This window comes from Eumetopias jubatus, unplaced genomic scaffold, assembly GCF_037043125.1.
Source record: "Eumetopias jubatus isolate StellerSeaLion01/CBP00866 unplaced genomic scaffold, mEumJub1_p1.0 scaffold_13, whole genome shotgun sequence".
In the NCBI taxonomy this organism is placed as follows: Eukaryota; Metazoa; Chordata; class Mammalia; order Carnivora; family Otariidae; genus Eumetopias; species Eumetopias jubatus.
Genome location: NW_028274819.1, coordinates 15,859,678 through 15,883,031, shown reverse-complemented (window position 1 = coordinate 15,883,031; position 23,354 = coordinate 15,859,678). Strand labels below are relative to the sequence as shown.

The window sequence follows — 23,354 nt, the reverse complement described above, 5'->3', positions numbered from 1 at the left end:
GGTATCTCCCTTCAGAGATGGATCTCACGTTCCAGGGAACAGGGCAGGACAGCTATGGCTATAGTCTCGGTAGATGCCGGATAGAACCTACCATCACTTCAGATGGAACGGTTCCCAGATGTGAGAACCTGCATACCTTCCCAGGTCCATCCTGGGCTGGCACCTGGGTCACCTGCCATCTCCGCCCCTACCCCCATCCCAGGCCTGCCATTGCTCCCATCTCGGTGGCCCCCTGCAGGGTACCGTCACTCAGAGACTCCCTGGAAGGATAAGCACCTGCCTCTCTACCCCTGGAGTTATACTAGTTTGGCTGAGGGCTGGGGCTAGTGGGGGGAGCTTTTTGGCCCCTTCCCAGAGGCAGGGGAGGAGGAGGGAGGCTGGGAAAGCAGGCTGGGGCTCAGTGTCGCAATTCCAGGCAGTGCCGGGACCTTTGCTCTACGAGGTGTCTATGGAGCGGAGGGAACACCGACTCTGGAGGCTGCCAGGATTGGGGTAGGGGTGCCGGGGAGGCAGTCCTTCTATAAGAGCAGTTAAGAGCCACCGGGGTGAGGAGAGGAAGGGGAGAGACTTGAAACTGGGCTGGTCTACAGGGAAATGCGACTATCATGGTTGGGGGGGGTGGCGGTAGGGGTGAGGCTGGGCTGAGGGGGCGGGCAGGCGGGCTGGGGAGGAGTCAACATGGTGGGGAAGCTGCCCTGTGGGTGTGGGGGACGGCGGCGAGGGCTCTGGTCAGTTGTCTCCACTCTGCCGAGCAGGAAGGAGAAGTGGCCCGACCCCTTGGCAGTCCCTCCCCGCAGCCTTTCCCCACATTACTTCCCTGGGGCTCCGGTCCCTCACTTGCTCAACTCCAGCTCGGCTCCGCCAGCGTGAGGCCTCCCGACGGGATTGCACCGTCCTCCCTTCCCAGCAAGGGGGCTCCAGAGACTGCCCCAGCCAGGCAGTCTGGTGGCCTGGGGGATTCGGTGGGTCTGCTCCTCAGCACTGGCCTGGGGCTCTGTGTGTGAGTCTGGGATTGGGGGGGGGTAGCCTGTAGATCTTAGAAAAGGGGTCTCCGGGGAGAAGTGAAGGATGATGGTGATGGCAGCCCAGGTAGCAACAGGATTCTGTTTAGGTCCCAGAATAATTCCTGAAGGGTTCTGGGGGAGGGGGTCCTGGCTGTGAAATGGAGCGACTCCTGGAGGCAGGAGGTTTGTTCTGGGACCCTGGAAAGTGACAGCAGTGAAGTTACCTAACAAAAAGTCTTACTGGGTGAGTGAGCCTCGATCCCCTGCCCTAGTCCTGGCCAACTTTCGCTGTCCCCAATGCTGGAGGCGGGGAGAAGGGGCTCTGACAGAAGCTGGGCATATGTGCCCAAACACTCTGTGATGGCCTGGAGGGATCCCCGGGGGAAGAAAATGTGGCAAGGTGGCCACCTTAGCCAACAGCTAAGACTTTGGTCTCAGAGAGACCAGAGTTGGAATCTTGGCTCTATCATTGCCTGTGTGGCTATAGGCAATTTACTTAATCTCTTTGAACCTCAGTTTCCTCATCTATAAAATGGGCTTAAGAATAGACATGACATCATAGGCATATCAAGAGGAAGGCAGATAAAGCCTTAGCACAGGCTGGTATATACGTATACAGCAAGTAAATGTTAGCGGGTATGTTAGTACTCGTATGATCAGGAGGAGAAGGTTGCTGAGGCCAGAAAGGAGCCCAGTTCTGAAGACTGTAACATGGGTCATTCCCGCAGGACAGCCCCCTTGGTAATGTCCAGGGCTCCGGGAAGAGATGTCCTTGTGGCTGGAGGCCCCTGTGCCTGATGCTTCTCCTGGTAAGCTTCTTCACTCCAGCCCTCTCCTCTGCGCTCAGGTCCCAGCTCCTCTCCTCCCTCAGGAATCAGCCTCCTTCACTACTTGCCTTCTGCCGTGCCCCGGAGAGCAGTCCAGAGTCGTTTTCAGTATTGCTTGCCTCCTTCTGCCAAGACTACCTCCATGCTGGGTCTGGTGCTGGTCCTTCTCAATGTGGGCTTGCTGCTGGGGAGAGTTGGCTTGTCTAGTGCTTACCAGCACTGGCTTTGAAGAGTTCTGTCTGACCTCTGAAGTGGATACACATCAGCCCCTCAAGGGGACAAAGGTTAACATCCTCATGTAAGGTATTGAGGTGCAGGGGACTGCAAGTGACTAGCCCTAGAGCCCACACAAACTGCAGGGTCCTGAAGCCCACACAAACTCCAGGGTCCTGCTGCCCTCTAGGGGTAGAGATAAATTTGCAGTTTCCCAGAAGGACGCTGAGGGAGTGGATGGGAGAGACCTGAGACCCCCTTGTGCCTCTCTTTCGGGGCTCAGACTCTGCAGTGGAGCTGTGGGAGCCAAATGCACAAGATGCCGGCAGCCAGGCGCTGGGAGGCAACACTGGCGTCCTCAGGGAGGAAGCCAGCACTCCCCAATCTGCTGGGGGCTCTCTGGGGGCAGGGCTGGAGGCAGCAGAGCCCACAGTCCTGCTCCCTGGGGTGGATACCCCTCCAGAGTCTACAGGTGAGGAGCTGTTGGATTTGGAACAGGTAGGGGCCCCCTGGATCTGGGAGGGGTACCTTAGGGCTGTTAAGTCCAAAGGCTTTGGATTCTACTAGATTTGAGTGATCTGAGTGTGAAATGTCTCTGCCTTGGGTCTTTCTGAGTCTCAGTTTCCTTATCTGTAAAATGGAAATAATAACAGTACCTATCTGTTACAGTTGTGAGGATCAATGCATGTAAAGGGCTCAGGCAGTACCTAGGACGGAATAGCACTTGGCACATGAGAGCTACTTTCTCATAACAGACTAGACAGCATACAGTGAAGGTGATGAAGGTCACTGAGAACTCAGGGCAGTGGCCAACTGGGCACCATGCTTTCTCCCTGGAGAAGAACATGAAGGCTCTCCCCTATATCCAGAGCTGCGTCCACAAAAGCGGAAAAAGGGGCCAGCCCCCAAAATGCTGGGGAACGAGCTGTGCAGTGTGTGTGGGGACAAGGCCTCCGGTTTCCACTACAACGTGCTGAGCTGTGAGGGCTGCAAGGGCTTCTTCCGCCGCAGCGTTATCAAAGGGGCGCGCTATGTCTGCCACAGCGGGGGCCACTGCCCCATGGACACCTACATGCGCCGCAAGTGTCAGGAGTGTCGTCTTCGAAAATGCCGCCAGGCCGGCATGCGGGAGGAGTGTGAGTGTCTGGGGACAGGAGTGGGGGGAAGAGGCTGGTGGGAAAGGGGCGCTGGGGTGTGAGAGCAGACAGGCAGCTGAGCCTACAGGGTCTTCCTGCATGGTCCCCAAGTATGGGTTAAAATCTCTTCCTTGACTTTACCCGATGCTCTCTGCTTTTCTAGAGCCTCAAACTACCCCCTGCCCCATCCTTGCTTCTTGTCTCCTCCGCTTCTCCCGTCTGCATGTCCAACCCTGTCCTTAGGTGTCTTGTCCGAAGAGCAGATCCGCCTGAAGAAACTGAAGCGGCAAGAGGAGGAACAGGCTCAGGCCACGTCCATGACCCCAAGGGTGTCCTCACCTCCCCAAGTCCTGCCCCAGCTCAGCCCCGAGCAGCAAGGCATGATTGAGAAGCTGGTGGCCGCCCAGCAACAGTGCAACCAACGCTCTTTCTCTGACCGGCTTCGAGTCACGGTAACCGAGGGAACTGGAGCGAGGTGGCTGCGCCCAGTGACTTCTGGATAGCTGACTCATTGTTGGTCATTTTTTCCACCCTTGCCCTGCTGCGTAGCCTTGGCCCATGGCACCCGATCCCCAGAGCCGGGAGGCCCGGCAGCAGCGCTTTGCCCACTTCACCGAGCTAGCCATCGTCTCCGTGCAGGAGATCGTTGATTTTGCCAAACAGCTGCCTGGCTTCCTGCAGCTCAGCCGGGAGGACCAGATTGCCCTGCTGAAAACCTCTGCGATCGAGGTGGCTGGCAAGGCCGAGGGGTGAAGGGAGCACCAGGGTGGGACTGTCTCTGGCAGGGGCTTCCAGGCAGCCAGGTGGGGAGCCAAGGTGCCCCCTGCCAAGACCAGCCTTCTGAGTCCCTGTTTGAGGTCTGCTCCTTGTGTGCAGGTGATGCTTCTGGAGACATCTCGGAGGTACAACCCCGGGAGTGAGAGTATCACCTTCCTCAAGGATTTCAGTTATAACCGGGAAGACTTTGCCAAAGCAGGTAAGAACTGAGATCAAAAAAGGATCAGGTTAGATGGAAAGACACTTTTTGTCATCGGGCTCATAGTGACTACAGAGACACAGGCCCAGGGTTTGGATGGCTGTATGGGGAAGTCTACACTTGTTTTTCCAGGATAGAAAGTTGGGGTGGTGATAGGCCTCTCTCGGCAGCTGCAAAGAGACCCCTGTCCTCTGTTGCATTTGGCCAGTGGTTTTCAGTGTTTCGGGGAGCCTGAGGGGCTCCACAGAAGTGTCAACTTAGAGGAGGAACAGAGAGGCACAGGACTGTCTTTCATCCTCTCTTTAGCCAAACAAGAAACTCTATTTAATATTGTGCTTCTGTGTAATGTTTTGCTTGAAGAAACGATTTCGCAGCTAGAAAAAAGAAAGCTTGAAAACCGTTGCACAGAGCCTTTTAGTATTTACTGATGAACTTGATTGTGCTCTTTAAGGATCGTGTGGACGGATTTTGCCCCCTACTCTTTTTCAGTTGCTTTTTCTGAAAAGCTAAAAACATGCTGAAACATGGCAATTTTAGGGCAGTTTTAGGATGAGTAAACACTCCCATCCCCATGCTGTACCTGGGGAATTAGTTCACGATGCTGCTCTTTGCTACTTGCTTTTGGGCTAAGCAATGTTGGTTTCCTCATATTCAATTGTTGGTAATGTTTGTGTTATGGGAATGGGGGTGGGAAAGAATGGAAGGCTGAGAGTGTTTTGGAGAGACTAGAACTTCGGCTCAACAGGAGGCCGAGTAGTTGAACACCTGAGGGAGTGGGTCTGTGAAATAGGGCTGAGGCTATGATTCCATTCTCGGGGTCGGTAGGTCCTGGTTTCCAGGGCAGAGCTCATAATCTTCTCTGGTTTCTGGTGACACAGAGCAGCTCATGTGCCTCTTGTTCCAACACAGGCCCCCCCAGTGAACTTTCTAGGAAGGCCTCCCTTAAACTCTAGGGCATGGCCGAGCTCTGTGGGTATCTCCTGCCTTCTGTAGGGCCCTGTGTACTGCTGGAGTGTGTAGGCACCTAATGGGACAATTTGATCACTTTCTCCAGCTTTCAAAGCCCAGCCCTGCTCCCTTTATCTGCCTGGTCCCCAAATGCTTATTATCCTCGTCCTTCCAAAGCATGGCACCGCCTCCTTCCAAACACCCTCCTTTCTGAACCCTTTGCCATTCTCATGTCTACGGGTGTTCCTTCAGCACGTGTGGACTCATGCCGTCTGAATCAGCACCTATTTATCGATTCATTGACGTAAGCAGTTTAGATGCCATCATGTTTGCCTTTCTTTTCGTCAGTGAGGTCTTAGGGAGGAGGGGCAGGGCCTCTCTTTTGTCAGGTCTCTGTCCATCTGCATCCACTACCGTATGCTGCCTGCGGTGGACAACTCAGGATGTGGATCGATAGCAGCGGAGGGGCGCGTTCAGCGAGCATGAGCGGCCCTGGCAGGGCGCACAGCCCAACTCCAGCACCTCCTCATCCTCTCTGTACAAAGGGGCCGTTCAGCACATTTGGAGGCTCAACACTTCACCAAGAAAGGCTTTATAAAATGGTGCTTATCCATTAAATGTCTCAACTGTCTCAACACACACTTGATAAACATCAGGGTGAAAGTACAGGAAGTGACTAATCAGGAAGCCTCGAATGGAAAAGTTAGCAGATGGCTGCTAAAAGAAATCTGAGAAAGCCTAGGGGACAGGGTGGGGTGGGGTGGGGAGACTTTGTAATGGGAGAAGTGTTCTTTAGATGTCATGACTGTAGGTCATGGTTTGTTGAACTTTACTCTCCTCGGCAAGAAGATTGGTTCTATGTTTTACGTTTATTCATTATTCATTCATTTATCTAACACTTACATAGTAGTTTACCATTCTAAGAACCCATTATGAGATAGGTACTATTATTATCTCCATTTTACAGATGGAAAAACCAAGGCCCAGAGAGCTTAAATAACTTACCCAAGGTCACACAGCCTAATAAATGGTCGAGCCAGGACTCAAAGCCAGGCACTGTGATGCCACAGTCCATGCCCTCGACCACGTTGCTATGTTCCTGCTGGGACGTGAAACATGAAATGTATCTCTGGTATTCAAATAAGTAAGGCCAATTGCCAGTGAAAAAGTTTTCTTTGTAAACAAAAACAAGCATTGCCTCTATTTCTAGTAATGTGGGGTCCTGGAGAATTCCAGGGATAGCAGGTATTATCATTGAATCCAGCACCTCCTGTGTGCCAAGCACAGCACTACATGCTTTGCCTGCTTTGTGATTTCACCATCACCACAATCTTTTAAGTTCAGATAGGACTGACTCCCAGCTCACAGAGGAGGCTTAGAAAAGTTAAGAAACTTGCCTAATGTAGCCCAGCAGAGTCCTGAAGCCTTCTTAGCGAGTTCCTAACAGTTCCCCTAAGTTGAGGAGTTGGAGGAGAGAAGGAAGTTCCTGTTGCCCGTGCTGCGTGTCCCAGCCTCCCTTCTTCCTCCCCAGGGCTGCAGGTGGAGTTCATCAACCCCATCTTCGAGTTCTCCAGAGCCATGAATGAGCTGCAACTCAATGATGCCGAGTTTGCTTTGCTCATTGCCATCAGCATCTTCTCTGCAGGTGCGAGGAGGTGCAGGCAGGAAAAGGGACAAGAGATTTGCACCAAAGGGGGCTGCAGGCCCCATGGGGCAGGAATTGTGCGAGTGGAAGCCCTTGCTGTGCTACTTTGGGGAGGGGTTGGGTGGGGCATGTCCCTATTTTTGGGGTTATGATTTGGGGTATGGAACTAAGACCTTGGCCAGACCTGCTCCTCAGCTCTATTGGTGACCTATAGACCGGCCCAACGTGCAGGACCAGCTCCAGGTAGAGAGGCTGCAACACACATATGTGGAGGCCCTGCATGCCTATGTCTCCATCCACCACCCCCATGTGAGTCTCCCCCTGCGTTCCCCCCTTTTTCCTCCTCCCCACAGACTCATCCCCTGACACACCGACTTTCCCTTCTAGAATTCTTCCCTGACTACATCTTGCACAGACAATTCACTACCTTTCCCACAATTCCCCTACCCTTGCCCCCTTCCCTGGGAATAGAGACAGAAACTGTACTTGTCTCTCTCCTTCCCCCAGGACCGACTGATGTTCCCACGGATGCTAATGAAACTGGTGAGCCTGCGGACACTGAGCAGTGTCCATTCAGAGCAAGTGTTTGCACTGCGCCTGCAGGACAAAAAGCTTCCCCCGCTGCTCTCTGAGATCTGGGATGTGCACGAATGACGGCTCTTCCACCCACCCCCCATCCCCCATATCTTCTGTTTTCTGGGCTGGAAGGCTGAGGCGCCTGGCTGCTTCCTAGAGGTGAAGCAGACTGAGAAGGGCAAACATTCCTGGGAGCCGGGCAAAGGAGATCCTCATGTGGCATTAAAGGAGAGTCAAAGGGTTGGGAGTTTGTGGCTGCTGGGCAGTGGAGGGTCCTGCTAAAACTGTGCTCCATTTGAAGACTGTACTGCCACAACCAAATGGATGGGCCTGGGGGCCACTTTGCACAAGGTTCTGCAGCGCCCTGCCCGTCCTGCCTCCACCACTTCCTGTTTTCCCCGCAGGGCCCCGAGAGAAATTCTCCACTGTCACTCTGCGGCTTGGCCATAAATGCCTCGGGGCTGCCTCACTGATAGGCCTGGCGCTGTTTGCACAGAAAGACCAAAAGGAAGATAGAATGAGAGAAACCATTTCTCTTGGGGGTGGGGGCACGGCCACGGAGGAGGAAACCGTCCTTTAGGATCTGCCTCCAGACGCAGAAGAGGGAGAAAAGGCACAAGTGACAGACTTGGCAGTGAGAGGGTACCTCCTTTTACTAGTCCTAGGAGGGTAAATGAAATGCTGAGGCTTAGATACCCCTTTCCTGTTTAATGATCCAGGTGGGATCAGGTTGTCTTTCTGAAGGGGAGTGTGGGTGAATTTTTAGAACCTAACACCCCAGCCGTGCACCTGTCTTCGTGCGCGCCCCCATAATGCCTCGGGTTTTCCGTTGGTACCTAAAAAAAGGGGGGGGCACAACAGCCCGTGCTCTAGAGCCCCAGGCCCTGTGGGACGGGAAGACAAGTGCCCTGAGGCCAGGGGGAAGCTGCCCCGTTGTGGGTTGGGCCTGTCAGAAGGGCTGGACTCCATTTCCCAGAGGACGCGCGGCACCGTTCACGCCCCCTTCGCTCTGCGCGCCCCAGTGTAGGTGAGACTGCGGCCGGGCCTTCCGGCCTCGGTCCCCCCCGCCGTCCCTGAATTGGTAGGCTCCACCTCCGGGGCAGCCGGCTTTGCAGCCCAGGCTGCTGGGCACTTCCAAGCCGCTAGCGGGGGGAGGGAGGGTGAGGTGTGGGGGACGCTCAGAAAGTCTCAGGAGCAGTTTTATCTTGAGAAGTCGCTTCCAGATCATTCCACATCTCGTCGAAATGGGCTCTATTACCATGTCAAATTAAAATTTCTTTGTGCAACCTAAACAAAAGGTATTCCTTTGGGTCCTCCCCGTGGCTGGCTTGGCGCTGGGCTGGCCCAGCGCTCCCCATCGCCTTCCCACTCCCACACGGAGAGGTGTGTGCGTAGCCGCCTTTCTCCGGAGGTTGGCTCCACCCTTCAGCCCTCGGCTTGGTGCAGCCCTGTAGCCCCCCCCCCGGTGGTGCGTGGTACAGCCTCCGGCCCCCTCAACCTCCCCTTCCCTCACCGGCTCCGAGTGGTACGCGCCCCCCGGTGCAGACACGGAACTGGCGCGCGCTCGAAGCGGCGCTGGCGCCGGCGAGCTTCCGACGCTCTGCTGCCGGGCCCGTCTGGCTGGGCCTGGCCTGTTCCCCAAGACTCGGGAGGTAGGAAGGTCCAGGCCACTGGGGGTCCTGGAAGGGTATTTGGGATGGGGCTCCCCGGGGGAACGGGCTTTGAGGGGAAACAGGGGCTCTAGGGGGAAGCCGCCTCTGTGAAGAGGCCCTAAAGGAGTGTGGGTAGGGGGCACGGGGTCTGCAGGGGAAGGGGGGGGCCGTAGGGAAGGGGGCAGGGCTAGAAGTGAGGGCGCTCAGAGCCGCCGAAGAGGTGCGGGCTGCCCGACTGGGCTCAGCTCACAGAGGCTGGGCTCGATTCCTGCCCGGCTGGCGGGTAGCGCCGGTTCGGGGCGTGGGCGAGGGAGAACTGTCCAGCAGGTGAGGGGGCGGGCAGAGTTGTCTTGCCGGGGACCGAGCCGGGATAAGCACCTGGCGCGCCCGCGCGCCTGAGTGTGCACCTTGTATTTGATCACGGTTTGGAGATCATGTGTGATCTCCAAACATGTTTTTCCGAAAAAGAAAAAAAAATTTTTTGGGTGTTTCAAAACAGGCTTTTTGGAGAGTCGACATACCATTTCATCTTTCCTGCAACTGCTTCCCTCCCCATCCTCGTGCATCTCTAAATTCTTCCTCTTCCTGTCCTCCAGCCTCTTCCTCTCCAGCCCTCTTCTCCAACCCTGCCAATTGCTTGCCTCATTGCTCTCGTTCTCCCCCACGCTGACCGGTCTGTGCTGATGCACTTGCAAGGTCACTGCCTGGGTAGGAGGGGAGAGAGTCTTCTGTTGTGCTCACGTCAGCAAAGATGTCATCTCGCTCTCCGATTCCTGTGGTTTTACTATGACATTCTGCCCCAAACGAAGGACTAATCCAAAGCGTTGCTAAACGTGGCCATTTGTAGGCTGAAAAGACATAGAGGACTTAAAAGTCTGTGGATTCTAAATCTGCGTCTGGATGGAGTGGATGAGGAAGCAGATAGGTATGCGTTTTGAGCTTGATGCCTTTGGAATATAGGTGGTGAGAACCAGGGACTCGCGATTAGTAAACATGATTGAAGCAAAAGGCAGAGTCTGAGTCTGGGTTGATATGAAGACAGGATGTGAGTTATAGGTGATGTTAGTCTTTATGGGGAGGGGAGAGAATGTGGAGAAAAGCCTATCTCTACAATCTGAATAACCGGAGGTAGTGGCTGTTGATGAGATATGAAGTGTGGCTAAAAATCTATCCTATCACTAGTGCTGGAGTAGTCACAAGATCTCAGGGTCCTTGTGGTTCTGGAGGGAGAGGAACATGGTAGAGCATGATCATGACTTGAGTTGTAGCAAATGATTCTCAGTGGCAGGGCTGAGATCCCACTAAGGCTAGAGGCCTGATGCACTAATAATATATTAGTAGAAGATACTTCAGGTGTGATTGTTGAGATTCTGGCAGGAAAGGCCTCCTGGTTTTCAGTATAAACATAGATTTCAAGTCTTAGCCTTGAGCTCTGGCCGTGTAAATTCTGTTTTAAGATACATTGGCTCTCACCCTAAGCATTTTCCATATAATTAAAGAAATATGCTTTTTTACCCATGTCCCTTTTCATTTCTCTATTTCCCTCCCCTTCTTACTCTGCTTGGGAGGACCAGAGATCAACTTTATAACAGTGCCCCACCTCTGCAGTTTGCTCATGATTCCATGGCACTGGAGAGAACCAAAGGACTTTTGGGGTGGTAGTAATACCTAGAAATGAGTATATGGCATGCATAGAAACTTGGTTTTGGTTGCATGGAAAGAAGATATCTTTATCAAAATCCAGAACTAGAACAGAGTATAAACTAAAAATAGATGGGGGAGAAGATAATCTAATAATTAGCAGGTGCTGCCAGTGGAAGAGGTGTCTTTAGATTCAAGGAGAATGAATTGTTATGGCCCTGGCCAACCCTGGAGTAGCAGCTGCTGGCACTGTGCGGTCACCAAGCAGGGGAGGGGCTGTGGCTATGCTATAAATAGTCCTGGGCGCCACAGTCACTATGGAGACAACACCAAATCCTATTACCTGCAGGTCCTCTATTGGGCGCAAGAGAAGGGAGGGAGCAGTATTTTGAGGATTCGAGAGTATTGCAAAGCAGTCTATGTATTATTAAGGAGAGAAGAAGAAAGATAGAACTTCTCATTATCTAAATCAGATAGAATCTTAAGCACACAGGGATTATGCTTGTCTGGGTGTGGGAGTGCACGCCACAGCAGAGAAGGGAGTGATGTGTGTGTATGTAGTGTAATGGGAATATCTGTGTGTATAGCGAAGGAGGTCTTAGTGTGATCATATGTGGAGTACAGAGGTAGAATCCTCTACCCACTGAAGATAGCCTTGTAGTGGAGTGAAATATTTTACTTAGAGAAGAGTATGGAGACCCAACAGGACATAAATTATAATTAAGACCACGTAAGCTTTTCCTACTTTTTGGACTATGGTTTAGAAATTCCTCTGAGCACCTCTCCCTGTCCTTGCAGAAATCCTGTTATTTCTGCATCTAATTCTTAATTTGTGTAAGAGGTACAAGGACAAAGTCTCATCTGTGTGTATTGTATCACTGATTCCAGTCCTTGAACAGAGGAGAAAGACTATGATTCAGCACCAAGGGCAGAGCTAGTGACGGTAGCCAGTGGGCCCCTTTCTTGCTTGAAGAGGGAAGAGAAAAATGGTTTGGATGAAGCAATTGGGACATAGATATTCTTCATCTGAGAGTGCACAGGGTAAAGTAGCCCGCCGTTGTTACTGTCTGAGTGCATGAAGTATACAGTTTTTATGGTAGTTTCACATGAGGCTGAATGCAGAATGTTGAAACAGAAAATAATTAGGTTTTCATCCAGGGGTAGGAGTACAGATTAGTGCTGATGAGAGTCTGGTTTGATCCTGATCCAGCCTGGACCTGTCCTTAAAGTGACTTAGTTTTTGTTATCATAATGACTGAGTCCAGATGAGACTAACTGGGTCTGTTTTTTCAGAAACAGAGCATCAGGAGTGAGGCTGGAAATGGGCTGCTTTGTAGGGATGGGAGAGGTGAGCCATTATGTATCCTACTTCTTGACATTTGGCTCTGTGATTTCATAAGCCTAGACCGAGCTCTGGGCTAGGGAAAGTGTCATGTTCTCCCATCGTCAGGACTACAACGGAAGCCCTGCCGACCTCTGACCCTGGCTGGAATAAAGCTGAGGGGGATGAGTCCCTTGGGCACAGCAGTGGATTTTATCAGTACTTTTTTCCTATTGGACTTGAATTTTCAGATAACATCAGAATTCCTCCTGGGAACATTGACTCCTTGTGTGGTGCCTTGAAGTTTCTCTGAAATGAACTGATGAATTGGAACCATGGTGCAAAAGAAGAAGCTCTGTCCTCGGTTACTTGATTATCTGGTGATCGTAGGGGCCAGGTAACCAAGAAGAGCCTGGTTTTTGTTTTGTCATTTGCGATAACCACGACGTGTGTCATTATCCTCTTGCCAACACCCACATCGTTTTGCATATCTCACTTTTCCTCTGTTACTTTACCTTGGCAGGAATACTGGTGCCAGTAGTGAAAACAGCGTCAGGTGGATTGAGAGTATTGGCCCAGAGGAACAGAGACAGAGCAAAATTGCTCCTACCTAGCATCTTTGTGTTCTTGGGCAAATATACTCTGCATACCTCAGTTTCCTGGTTTTGTAAAAAAGAAAAGTAGGCCATGCTCTTTACCTATATGCCCCCTGTTGGTAATTCTTTAGCTAATACACCTTTAAAAGTGCTAATCATCTTAAGGTCTTAGTAATAATTCTATTGCTGCAATTTTCCTTGCATTTTAAGATAGGTATCTTCATGACAGTACAGATCTCATTTAGCCTGCCAGCTAAGTGCTGCAAGCCGCACCCATGTTTTTCAAGGTCATGCAGTTGGGTTACTTTATCCAAAATAGCATTTTGAGCTTTATTTCTGGACCGCGGTTGACATCTGAGACGGCATCCTATCCCTTCAGGCTGCTGAACTCGTCTTTATGTTCTTCAGGCACCCAAGCAGTGATAGTGTGGCCCAGACTCCTGAATTACTGCGGCGATACCCATTGGAGGACCATGCCGAGTTCCCCCTGCCCCCAGACGTAGTGTTCTTCTGCCAGCCCGAGGGCTGTCTGAGTGTGCGGCAGCGGCGCATGAGCCTGCGGGATGACACTTCTTTTGTCTTCACCCTCACTGACAAGGACACTGGAGTCACTCGTTATGGCATCTGTGTTAACTTCTACCGCTCCTTCCAGAAGCGTATCCCTAAGGAAAAGGGGGAAGGTGGGGCAGGGTCCCGTGGGAAGGAAGGACCCCGTGCCACTTGTGCCTCAGAAGAGGTTGGCACTGAGACCTCAGAGAGTGGCATGTCCCTGCAGCCCCCCACTGCTGACGCTGCCCCCGATGTGAATCAGTCTCCTCGGGGCAAACCCCGGGCCAAGGCAGGGAGCCGTTCCCGCAATAGTACTCTGACGTCCCTGTGTGTGCTCAGCCACTATCCCTTCTTCTCCACCTTCCGAGAATGTCTGTACACCCTCAAACGTCTGGTGGACTGCTGCAGTGAGCGGCTGCTGGGCAAGAAACTGGGCATCCCTCGAGGCATACAAAGGTACGGTTTGCCCCGGACGCTCAGGAGAGAGGGAAGCAGTTAGCGATGAGATGTAACTGGTCTGTGAGGGGCAGGAAGTTTCCTCTGAAGCCTGAGGGCCTTCGTATATCTAGAAGGAAGTGTTGTCTTATTAGCACCACGCTCTAGCCAACTGAGCTAACCGGCCACTGCGGAAGTGTTGTCTTAGATCCTGTTGAACATTTAAGAATAAACTTTTGTAAAAAAAAAAAAAAAAAAAAAAAAAAAAAAAAAATCAATCATTAAAAATAGCCTGAGGCCCTTCATCCACCTATTTAAGCATATATTAGTCCTTCCTAAGGGGAAGACTGCTGCAGAGTTAGACTTCCTAACGTAATAATGTTTGGAGTTTGCTGTTTCATGGCAGGCAGGAATCTAAGTCCTGCTATGTACACATTTTTACATCTGTTCTCTTGTATATACCGTCTGGTCCTAGCTGAGGCCAAAGAGTGGGCTTTTCCAATTGTCATCATTTTTACCATATGGTTACTGTATTGTGTTGTAGTGAGGTATGAGCTCTTGGTGCTTATGTGTCTGTTTCCCGCTGTCTGCTCCTCAGGGACACTATGTGGCGCATCTTTACCGGATCATTGCTAGTGGAGGAGAAGTCAAGTGCCCTTCTGCATGACCTTCGAGAAATTGAGGCCTGGATCTATCGATTGCTGCGCTCCCCAGTGCCCGTCTCTGGGCAGAAGCGAGTAGACATTGAGGTCCTACCCCAGGAGCTCCAACAAGCTCTGACCTTTGCTCTTCCAGACCCTTCTCGATTCACCCTAGTGGATTTCCCACTGCACCTTCCCTTGGAACTTCTGGGTGTGGATGCCTGTCTTCAGGTGCTAACCTGCATCCTGTTAGAGCACAAGGTGAGAGAGCCAGCTTTCTAGACCTTTAAGGACAGGGCCTACATCTTTTGCATCTTTTTGTCCCTAGGAGGTAACATGATGCCAGGTATACAGCAGGTACCCCGTAGGTGTGGGTTGAATTGAGGTACTGTCAGTGGCATGTAGTCAGAGGGTTTGCCACTCAGTTGAGTTATCCTTAACTAGACTGACCTAATTCTCTGAAAATATCAGTAGTTCTATTCCAATGGGTGGTCCTGGAATTGGGAGAACAAGAACCAGGAAGGTAAGGCATGGGGCAGAGATCACTGTGGAAGCTACGCTCGTGGAGTCCTAGGGCGTGGTGAAATGGAAATTAAGTGGTAGCGCTGGAAACTGTTTTCTCATCAACCTTATCTGTGCTGTTGAATGATCCTTGTGGTGTGGCTTGCGGCAGGTGGTGCTACAGTCCCGAGACTACAATGCCCTCTCCATGTCTGTGATGGCATTTGTGGCAATGATCTACCCACTGGAGTATATGTTTCCTGTAATCCCACTGCTGCCCACCTGCATGGCATCCGCAGAACAGGTGAGTTTCAGGTGTTTTCTGGCTTCGTCACCTCTGTCTTCCAGCTCTGTCCAGGTCTGAGGGAGAACGATCAATACCAAGAAGTTGAAAATCAGTACTTGTCTTCAACCCCTTATTATAACTTATTTGTCTGTAAAACATGACCTAACTTGAACTGATTTGATGGCAAAACCTATGTTATTTATGGTTTTTACTTTCAAAGTAAATGTTGGGGCGCCTGGGTGGCTCAGTCGGTTAAGCATCCGCCTTCGGCTCAGGTCCTGATCCTGGGGTCCTGGGAGGGAGCCCCGAGTTTGGCTTCCTGCTCAGCGGGGAGCCTGCTTCTCCCTCTCCCTGCCGCTCGCCACCCCCCCGCTTGTGCACACGATCTCTCTCTCTCTCCAATGAATAAGTGAAAAAAATCTCAAAAAAAAAAAGTAAATGCTAATAATCATAGGCTACTGGGTACACTGTTGCAGGTGTTACATAATATACAGAATATACACTGTTACCTTTCTAAAATCTGAAAAACTGTGAATACTGAAACACATGTACCCTCAAGAGTTTTGGAAAAGAGATTGTGGACCTGCATTTCCTTATCTGAAAAGATCCTGATTCCTTAAGTGATCACAATAGGTTTAGTTTTTGTTTCTTACCCTCTTTTCTTTTCACAGCTGTTGTTGGCTCCAACTCCGTACATCATCGGGGTCCCTGCTAGCTTCTTCCTCTACAAACTGGACTTCCGAATGCCTGATGATGCCTGGCTGGTGGATCTGGACAGCAATAGGGTGAGGCTCTTGGCTGAGGGACTGTAGAGTCTAGAATAGGATTTCTTTCTCTAGTGTTTTCTTTTTCTAGATTATTCCCAGGAAGGTCCTCAGTTGGGTGATTTCTCTTGTGTGACTCATTGAAACAATTTTTTTAAATGCTTAGCTTTTACTTTATTGGCTTAATAGTCCCTTGGTTAGGGCTCAAAGGAGGGTAAGATTCAGTTTTGCCAGAATGAAGTGCTGCCCTGCATCTAGGAGCAGCAGGGTAGTCGTGGTTGTGGGAACACTACACATAGCTCACCTGATGGTTTTCCTGGGGTATGGTTTCTAGTAAGAAAGTGTCTTTCAGTGCAGACTTAAAATGTATATTAATATTCTGTGGTGTGAATACATTCAAACTTCAGCAGGAACCCTTATATGTGTTCATTGTAAAACTTTAAAAATACAAATAAGTGTAAAGAAATAAAACCACAGTCCTATCATGTAGAGATAGTCACCGGTAACATTGAGGTGTATTTCTTTTTAGGGTGTATGTGCATATTTTATATGTATGTATATATATGTAATATATGGACTCACATATAGGTGAAAATATCGTGTATACAACTTATTATTTTTGTTACTTATTCTGTGTAAGAGTACTCCTGAGCAATTAATTCTAAGCTCATGCCTTTAACTTTTTCCTGGTGCAGGTGATTGCCCCCACCAATGCAGAAGTGCTCCCAACCCTGCCAGAACCGGAATCCTTAGAGCTGAAAAAGCATTTGAAGCAGGTGGGTGAAGAGTGACGAAAAGGAAGGGAGCAGTGGTTACTCTAGGGCGGCCGTAGGCTGTAGGTATTGTAAGAGCCACTTCCCTTTCAGACGTCAAGTGGAATAGATTTTCTTAGCTAAGAAGAGGTGTGTCCCATTTCTGGGTGTCAGGATGAATCTCAAAACGGGCTTTTATTTATTTATTTATTTTTAAGATTAGTTTTAAGAAAGAGAGCACGTGGGGAGAGGGAGGGGCCCAGGGAGAGAATCTCAAGCAGGCTCCCCACTGAGCATGGAGCCCAACGCGGGGCTGGAGGCCACGACCTTGAGATCATGACCTGAGCTGAAACTAAGAGTCGGACATTCAACCGACTGAGCCACCCAGGCTCCCCTCATGTCAGCCATTCCTTATGGCCTTAGAGCATTCTGTCAGTCTTGTAAGGAAGGAGCTAGTCATTTGGACAATCTGACTCCTTTTATATTTTCCTCTTGAATTGATCCCTAGGTCCCTGTAGAATGCTTTCTTCAAAAATTCCTCTCTTTGGGGCACCTGGGTGGCTCAGTCGTTAAGTGTCTGCCTTCAGCTCAGGTCATGGTCCCAGGGTCCTGGGATCGAGCCCCGCATCGGGCTCCCTGCTCCACCGGAAGCCTGCTTCTCCCTCTCCCACTCCCCCTGCTTGTGTTGCCTCTCTCGCTGTCTCTCTCTGTCAAATAAATAAAATCTTAAAAAAAAATTCCTCTCTTTGAGTAATCCTTTAAATACATTTTTCATTGATTGATTTTCTTCCTCTTCTGCATGCTGAACACAGTACCTGAAGGTAAAATATGACAGGGTCCCATTCCTTTGCCCTTTTGTGTGTGTTATGTAGGACCACCAGTAGATGGCTCCGTATTTTTTTATAGGAATCCTTGTTCTCATCTGAAGGGTCTTCAGGAATCTTCCTATTGTCTTTGTTGCTCAGCGGTACCTCTGGATCTTTGGGTTTAAATGGGCCATTCTGTAGCATCCCTCTCCCTCTCACTTGCTTCATCCCTGCTGATGTAATATGGTGTCTTGTTACTGCAGAGACTGGTGAGGATTGCAAGTTGAGAAAGTTCTCTGCCTTCCTTTTCTGTGTTTTCATTCTTGATGATTGCTTTAGTATGACTAATGAGATGGAGAAGTTGATATGTAGAATTGTACTTTAAATGTTTATAGGAGTTAAGATCCCTGGGCTCATTAATCCTGTATTCTTACCCCTGCTACTTGAAATGTGATTCATGGACCAGCAGCATTACCATTGCCTGCGGTTGTTAAAAGTGCGGGATCACCCCAGATATATTGAACCAGAATCTGCATTTTAACAACATTCTCAGGTGACTCCTGTGCTCATTAATATTTAAGAAGCCCTCCTAGTCTAGACCAGTGGTTTTCAAACTGCCCCAAGGAGCTTCTGAGGGGCTGGTTTAGGCTGAGAACACAACATGTGAGGTTCTGGGTTCCTTATGTCCTTCAGATAAGCTTTACTTTTAAGTGTTTCAGTTGTTTATATTTTCATATAGATTTCAACTGAAACAACTTTTCATGGCTAAAATAAATTTGAAAACTATTGCCCTGGGTTCCAGATTTGATCAAGTTGCCTTGAGCTAGGTTGGCTTAAACTGAAAGGCTATATAATTCAGATTATCTTCTAAAGGTTAAAGTATTTGGATTCTTCTGTCAAAGGCTCTTTCCTAGATGAGATTGACCAGCTGCACAGAAATCTGCATTCCATAGGGGATTCCTTGTTGTTCCACAGGCCCTTGCCAGCATGAGTCTCAACACCCAGCCCATCCTCAATCTGGAGAAATTCCATGAAGGCCAGGAGATCCCCCTTCTCTTGGGAAGACCTTCTAACGACCTGCAGTCCACACCTTCCACTGAATTCAACCCACTCATCTATGGCAATGATGTGGATTCTGTGGATGTTGCAACTAGGTATGACCACCATGACTGGATAATCACGAGCTCTTAAACTGGGTTCTGCTCTCTCAGTAGTTGTATTTGCCACCTTAGTAAAAGCAAAGAGAACAACTAGTTCCTCATACTCTCAGGCCTTTTAGACCTCGAGTGAAGAAAGAGATTGATGATTAAGATCCCTCTCCCTTGGATGTTGGAAGCCTCTGAAGTGATGGCTTGGGGAGGTGGTCTGAGACCTTGGATTGCAGCAGTCCTTACAGTGCAGGGTGTGGGACTCAGATTATCTCACCATTCTCTTTTTCCCCAGAGTGGCCATGGTCCGTTTCTTCAACTCCCCCAACGTGCTACAGGGCTTTCAGATGCACACACGTACCCTGCGTCTCTTCCCTCGGCCTGTGGTAGCTTTTCAAGCTGGCTCCTTTCTAGCCTCACGTCCCCGGCAGACTCCTTTTGCTGAGAAGCTGGCCAGGACTCAGGCTGTAGAGTACTTTGGAGAATGGATCCTTAACCCCACCAACTATGCCTTCCAGCGAATTCACAACAGTGAGTGCACTTGCCCTCTGCTCTGTCCTGCCTCACCTTCTGCCTTTGTCCCCTGATGGCTCTTCCCTTTGCCTTTTCTCATCTTTGACCTGCCCCTTCCATTCCTATTTCACTTTAGACTTTTTCCTATCTTTCTTTTATGTTTCGCTTGTTTTTTTTCCTCCTTGTTGCTAACTCTGTTCTTTCTTCTCTTTGGGTAGACATGTTTGATCCGGCCCTGATTGGTGACAAGCCAAAGTGGTATGCGCATCAGCTGCAGCCTATCCATTATCGAGTCTACGATAGCAACTCCCAGCTGGCTGAGGCGCTGAGTGTGCCCCCAGAGCGCGACTCTGACTCAGACCCCACTGATGACAGGTGAGCAGCAAAACCGCTTTTTAAGGTAAAGAGGCTATCACTAGCCCTTATTGAGCACAATGGTGAAGTCTTATAGGACTTAAACGTTAGGTTAGTCTTTGAAGCCTTGGTTATATTCTGGTTGATTGTTTTGTGTTAGCTTACTTATTTTATCTTGTTCCCTGGCCTTGATTAAAGAGTGTACCTCTTTTTTTTTTAAGTTTTTTTTTTAAAGACTTACTTGAGAGAGAGAGAGAGAAAGAGCACACGGAGGAGCGGAGAGAGAGGGAGGGAAGCAGACTCCGCTGAGTGCAGAGCCCGACATGGGGCTCGATCCCCCAACCCTGAAATCATGACCAGAGTTGAAGTCAGGAGTTGGATACTTAACCGACTGAGCCACCCAGGCGCCCCCTGTTTTTTTAAGTTTTTAATTTTTAAAAAAAATTTTTTTAAAGATTTTATTTATTTATTTGAGAGAGAGAGAATGAGAGAGAGAGAGAGAGCACAAGAGTGGGGAGGGTCAGAGGGAGAACCAGACTCCCTGCTGAGCAGGGAGCCCGATGCGGGACTCGATCCTGGGACTCCGGGATCATGACCTGAGCCGAAGGCAGACGCTTAACCAACTGAGCCACCCAGGTGCCCTTAAGTTTTTAATTTTAATTCCAGTGTAGTTAGCATACAGCGTTATATTAGTCTCAGGTGTACAATACAGTGATTCAGCAGTTCTACACATTAGTCAGTTCTTATTGTGATAAACGTACTCTTTAATCCCCATTACCTATTTCACCCCCACCCTCCTCCTCTCTGGTAGCCATCCGCTTGTTCTGTATCGTTAAGAGTTTCTTTCTTGGTTTGTCTTTTTTTTTTTTTCCTTTGTTTAATTGTTTTCTTTCTTAAATTCTGCATATGAGTGAAATCATATGGTATTTATCTTTCCCTGACTTATTTCACTCAGTATTATACTCTGGCTCCAACCACGTTGTTGCAGATGGCAAGATTTCATTCTTTTTTATGGATGAGTAATATTCCTCTGTGTGTGTGTGTGTGTGTGTGTGTGTGTGTGTGAGAGAGTCCTTCCTTTTTTATTTTTCCTCCTGCTGATTCTTTTCCCTGCCCCTTTCTTCCGTTCTATTTTTATTTTTGTTTTTATTTTTATGCTCTTCACTCTGCAGTGGCAGTGATAGTATGGATTATGATGACTCAAGCTCTTCTTACTCCTCCCTTGGTGACTTTGTCAGTGAAATGATGAAATGTGACATCAATGGTGATACTCCTAGTAAGTGTACTTGGGGAGATTGGCCGGCTCTGGGCAGGGTTTGGGGCTCTGGGACCGTGTGGTCTGTACCTGCCACCTGGGGTTTTGGCAGATGTGGATCCGTTGACACACGCAGCCCTGGGGGATGCCAGTGAGGTGGAGATTGATGAGCTGCAGAACCAGAAGGAATCAGAGGAACCGGGCCCAGACGGCGAAAACTCTCAGGAAAACCTGCCGCTGCGCTCTAGCTCCAGCACCACCACCAGCAGTAGCCCCAGCATGGGCATCCATGGAGCTACTTCTGTACGTGAGGACTTGGAAGGATGGATAAGGGTGGGATGTGGGCCACGCTTCTATTAGAAAGTCGAGGCTGAAGCTGTTAATTTGCCTCTTCACATTCTTCCTGTCTTCGTCTCCATAGGTCTCCTAGCTTAGAGCCTAGGAGACACAGTTTTGACCCCAGAAGGAACTCATCGGGCTTTGTTCAGGGCTTAGCTAAGATCCCCCTTGCCTAGTTTGTGGGCACAGAGAACAGGGGTGTCACAGAGATCTTTTCTCCCACATTCCCTTAGGATGGGAGATGGGAACTTGAGAGGCCTGGCTTGGCCCTGCTAAACTGAGAATACAGGAAAGTATCACTGGGCACCGGGTGACCAGTTTTTATTTAATGTGGCCTTTAGGAACCTGCCGACTCAACAGGGGTGGACGATAAGGCAGCAGGAGGTGTCTCCAAGTCCCTCCCGACCGTGCCTCCCAGCACTGGCAAATCGAACGCAGACAGGCGCCAGACAGAAATTGGAGAGGGGTCAGTGCGCCAGCGAACCTATGACAATCCGTACTTCGAGCCCCAATATGGCCTTCCCCCTGAGGAAGATGATGATGAGCAGGGGGAAAGTTACACTCCCCGATTCAGCCAACATGTCAATGGCAGTCGGTGAGAGCCTGGGGACTCCTTCTAGATGGGTGATTGAAGGACCTCACTACAGTGGAGCCTGGGTGAGGGTTAATCAGAAAGTTGGAGAAGTCCAAATGCTCTGGTGGCCCGCCATCCCAAGGTGGTGCTTTGATCTAGGCATAGGAGTTGTGGGAAGGGACCTGTGACGGCAGTGTAGCGTCAGGCCCACACTCCCAAGACTAGGTACCCCTGCCTGGAGCTCACAGGTGCCACTGTGCATTCAAGGGCTCAAAAGCTGCTGCGGCCCAACAGCTTGAAACTGGCAAGCGACTCAGACGCAGAGTCAGACTCTCGAGCGAGCTCACCCACCTCCACCGTCTCCAACAACAGCACCGAGGGCTTCGGGGGCATCATGTCTTTTGCCAGTAAGTGCCTTTAGCTCTCCTGCCTCTGTCCCCGTTTTCTCTGCAGTAGGGCCTGGCCATGGTGGATGCTGCTTAGAACTTCAGATGTAGGGCTGGATTGGTGTTACCGAGCCCCAATCCAGGTGGTTTGGGTGACAGGGAATAAAGTATTTTCACGGGAGGTCGGTAAAGGACAGGGACAGATTAGTCTCTGTCTTTATCCCCAGAGGTTTCAGTCTGTCTCAGGTAAGATAGCTGGTCAACTGAGAAAGAGTCATTGTATTGAAAGTCATATATTTTGTGGAAATAAAGTGGTCAAATTTGATTTGGGTTCTGTATCTAATACCTTCTTTGCCTGGTGAAGGACTTTTTCATGAACACACTTTGAAATCTATATGAGGTTGACTTTTGTGCCTAGAGAATATTTCCAGAAATGAGGGGTGGTGTCAGTCAAAGATTGAGGACAGACCAGGGACTAGATAATTATGATTGTGAGTTTTTTTTTTATTTTTTTTTAAATTTTTTATTGTTATGTTAATCACCATATATTACATAATTTGTTTTGGTGATTGTGAGTTTCTTCAGAAGCCAGGTAGGGACAGCACCAGCTTCTGACCAAAAGTGCATAAACTGTCAGCTTTCATGCTGAGTTAGCAGTTGATGAGAGACTCGGCTGTTACCAGGGGAGGTGGTCAGAGAACGTTGTTACTGGGTTTTGAGCCATCCTGGCAGTTGCCCTAAATTATAGACTCAGTCCTTTCTATGGTAGATCAGAGGTACTGGGATTATGTTTGAAAAGGAGGAAGATGGAGTTGATGGTCCAGTCATCAGCTTTGATTCCTCATGCTCCTAACTGCTCACTCTCCCACCCTCCCCTTGACAGGCAGCCTATATCGGAACCACAGTACAAGCTTCAGTCTTTCAAACCTCACACTGCCCACCAAAAGTGCCCGAGAGAAGACCACACCCTTCCCCAGTCTGAAAGGTAACTACAGCCCTCCTTCTGCCGAACCAGGATTCTCCGGGAGCTATTTCAGGCCTCTGGGTGCTTGTCAGGAGCCCTGTGTGTGATGACTCGTTTGATTTGGCTGTGGCCCCCCATACTGCTTCTCGTGGCTTCCATTGCACATGGTGGGCTCTCTGGTTTTTTAGACGGAAACAATCTTCATAGCTGAAGGGAAGGCCCTGTTATGTCATTCAGGATAAGAGCAACTGTGAGGTTACTGCTGCTTCTGGCGGGATCCATAATTTACACAGGCATCGTCAGCTGCCACCAGTCATCTGCCAGGTCCCCACTGCGTGAGCAGAGGAGGAGCTCCAGCCCAGGGAGCTGGCCTGCTGGGGCGGTTGAGAGAGCCTGCTGGTGTTCATAGAGCCAAGAAGCCTCTTACTTTGGCTTCACGTCGATGGGCCCTGTGGGTGGGCCAGGTAGTATTGGTTGGCTTCTAAGAGAAGTTAAGACCTTATTTGATTTTCATTTGTGATCTCGGAGAGTCTGAAGGGCTCTTCGGAATTT

At 49.9% G+C, this 23,354-nt stretch overlaps 2 protein-coding genes across 24 annotated transcripts in view; both read left to right on the top strand.

Moving 5' to 3' along the window:
- Nucleotides 1–719: 719 nt before the first annotated feature.
- Nucleotides 720–7,403, top strand: NR1H3 (nuclear receptor subfamily 1 group H member 3). Of its 7 annotated transcripts, none has more exons than XM_028111327.2 (10): nt 724–962; nt 1,733–1,813; nt 2,328–2,516; nt 2,914–3,180; nt 3,424–3,632; nt 3,730–3,909; nt 4,057–4,156; nt 6,636–6,749; nt 6,964–7,058; nt 7,257–7,403. In XM_028111327.2, exons 2-10 carry the CDS (start codon nt 1,771–1,773, stop codon nt 7,401–7,403), a joined length of 1,344 nt encoding a protein of 447 aa, XP_027967128.1. In that variant the 5' UTR covers nt 724–962; nt 1,733–1,770. The 7 variants fall into 7 exon arrangements, with proteins under 7 accessions (XP_027967133.1, XP_027967128.1, XP_027967130.1 ...); XM_028111329.2 differs by having other exon boundaries at nt 724–1,000; nt 1,738–1,813; XM_028111328.2 differs by having other exon boundaries at nt 724–1,000.
- Nucleotides 7,404–12,247: 4,844 nt separating this feature from the next.
- Nucleotides 12,248–23,354, top strand: part of MADD (MAP kinase activating death domain) — a 37,015-nt gene continuing 25,908 nt past the window's right edge. For 8 of the 17 annotated variants that reach the window (XM_028111312.2, XM_028111311.2, XM_028111310.2 and 5 more), the window contains exons 1-14: nt 12,248–12,336; nt 12,944–13,540; nt 14,118–14,421; nt 14,834–14,965; nt 15,619–15,732; nt 16,407–16,487; nt 18,245–18,423; nt 18,713–18,948; nt 19,149–19,305; nt 20,457–20,560; nt 20,652–20,842; nt 21,220–21,473; nt 21,720–21,859; nt 22,722–22,823. In XM_028111312.2, coding sequence (XP_027967113.2) covers nt 12,275–12,336; nt 12,944–13,540; nt 14,118–14,421; nt 14,834–14,965; nt 15,619–15,732; nt 16,407–16,487; nt 18,245–18,423; nt 18,713–18,948; nt 19,149–19,305; nt 20,457–20,560; nt 20,652–20,842; nt 21,220–21,473; nt 21,720–21,859; nt 22,722–22,823 — 2,653 coding nt within the window. In that variant the 5' untranslated portion in view covers nt 12,248–12,274. The remainder of the gene's footprint in view (nt 12,337–12,943; nt 13,541–14,117; nt 14,422–14,833; nt 14,966–15,618; nt 15,733–16,406; nt 16,488–18,244; nt 18,424–18,712; nt 18,949–19,148; nt 19,306–20,456; nt 20,561–20,651; nt 20,843–21,219; nt 21,474–21,719; nt 21,860–22,721; nt 22,824–23,354) is intronic. The other 9 variants (XM_028111318.2, XM_028111317.2, XM_028111314.2 and 6 more) reach the window with 2 other exon arrangements.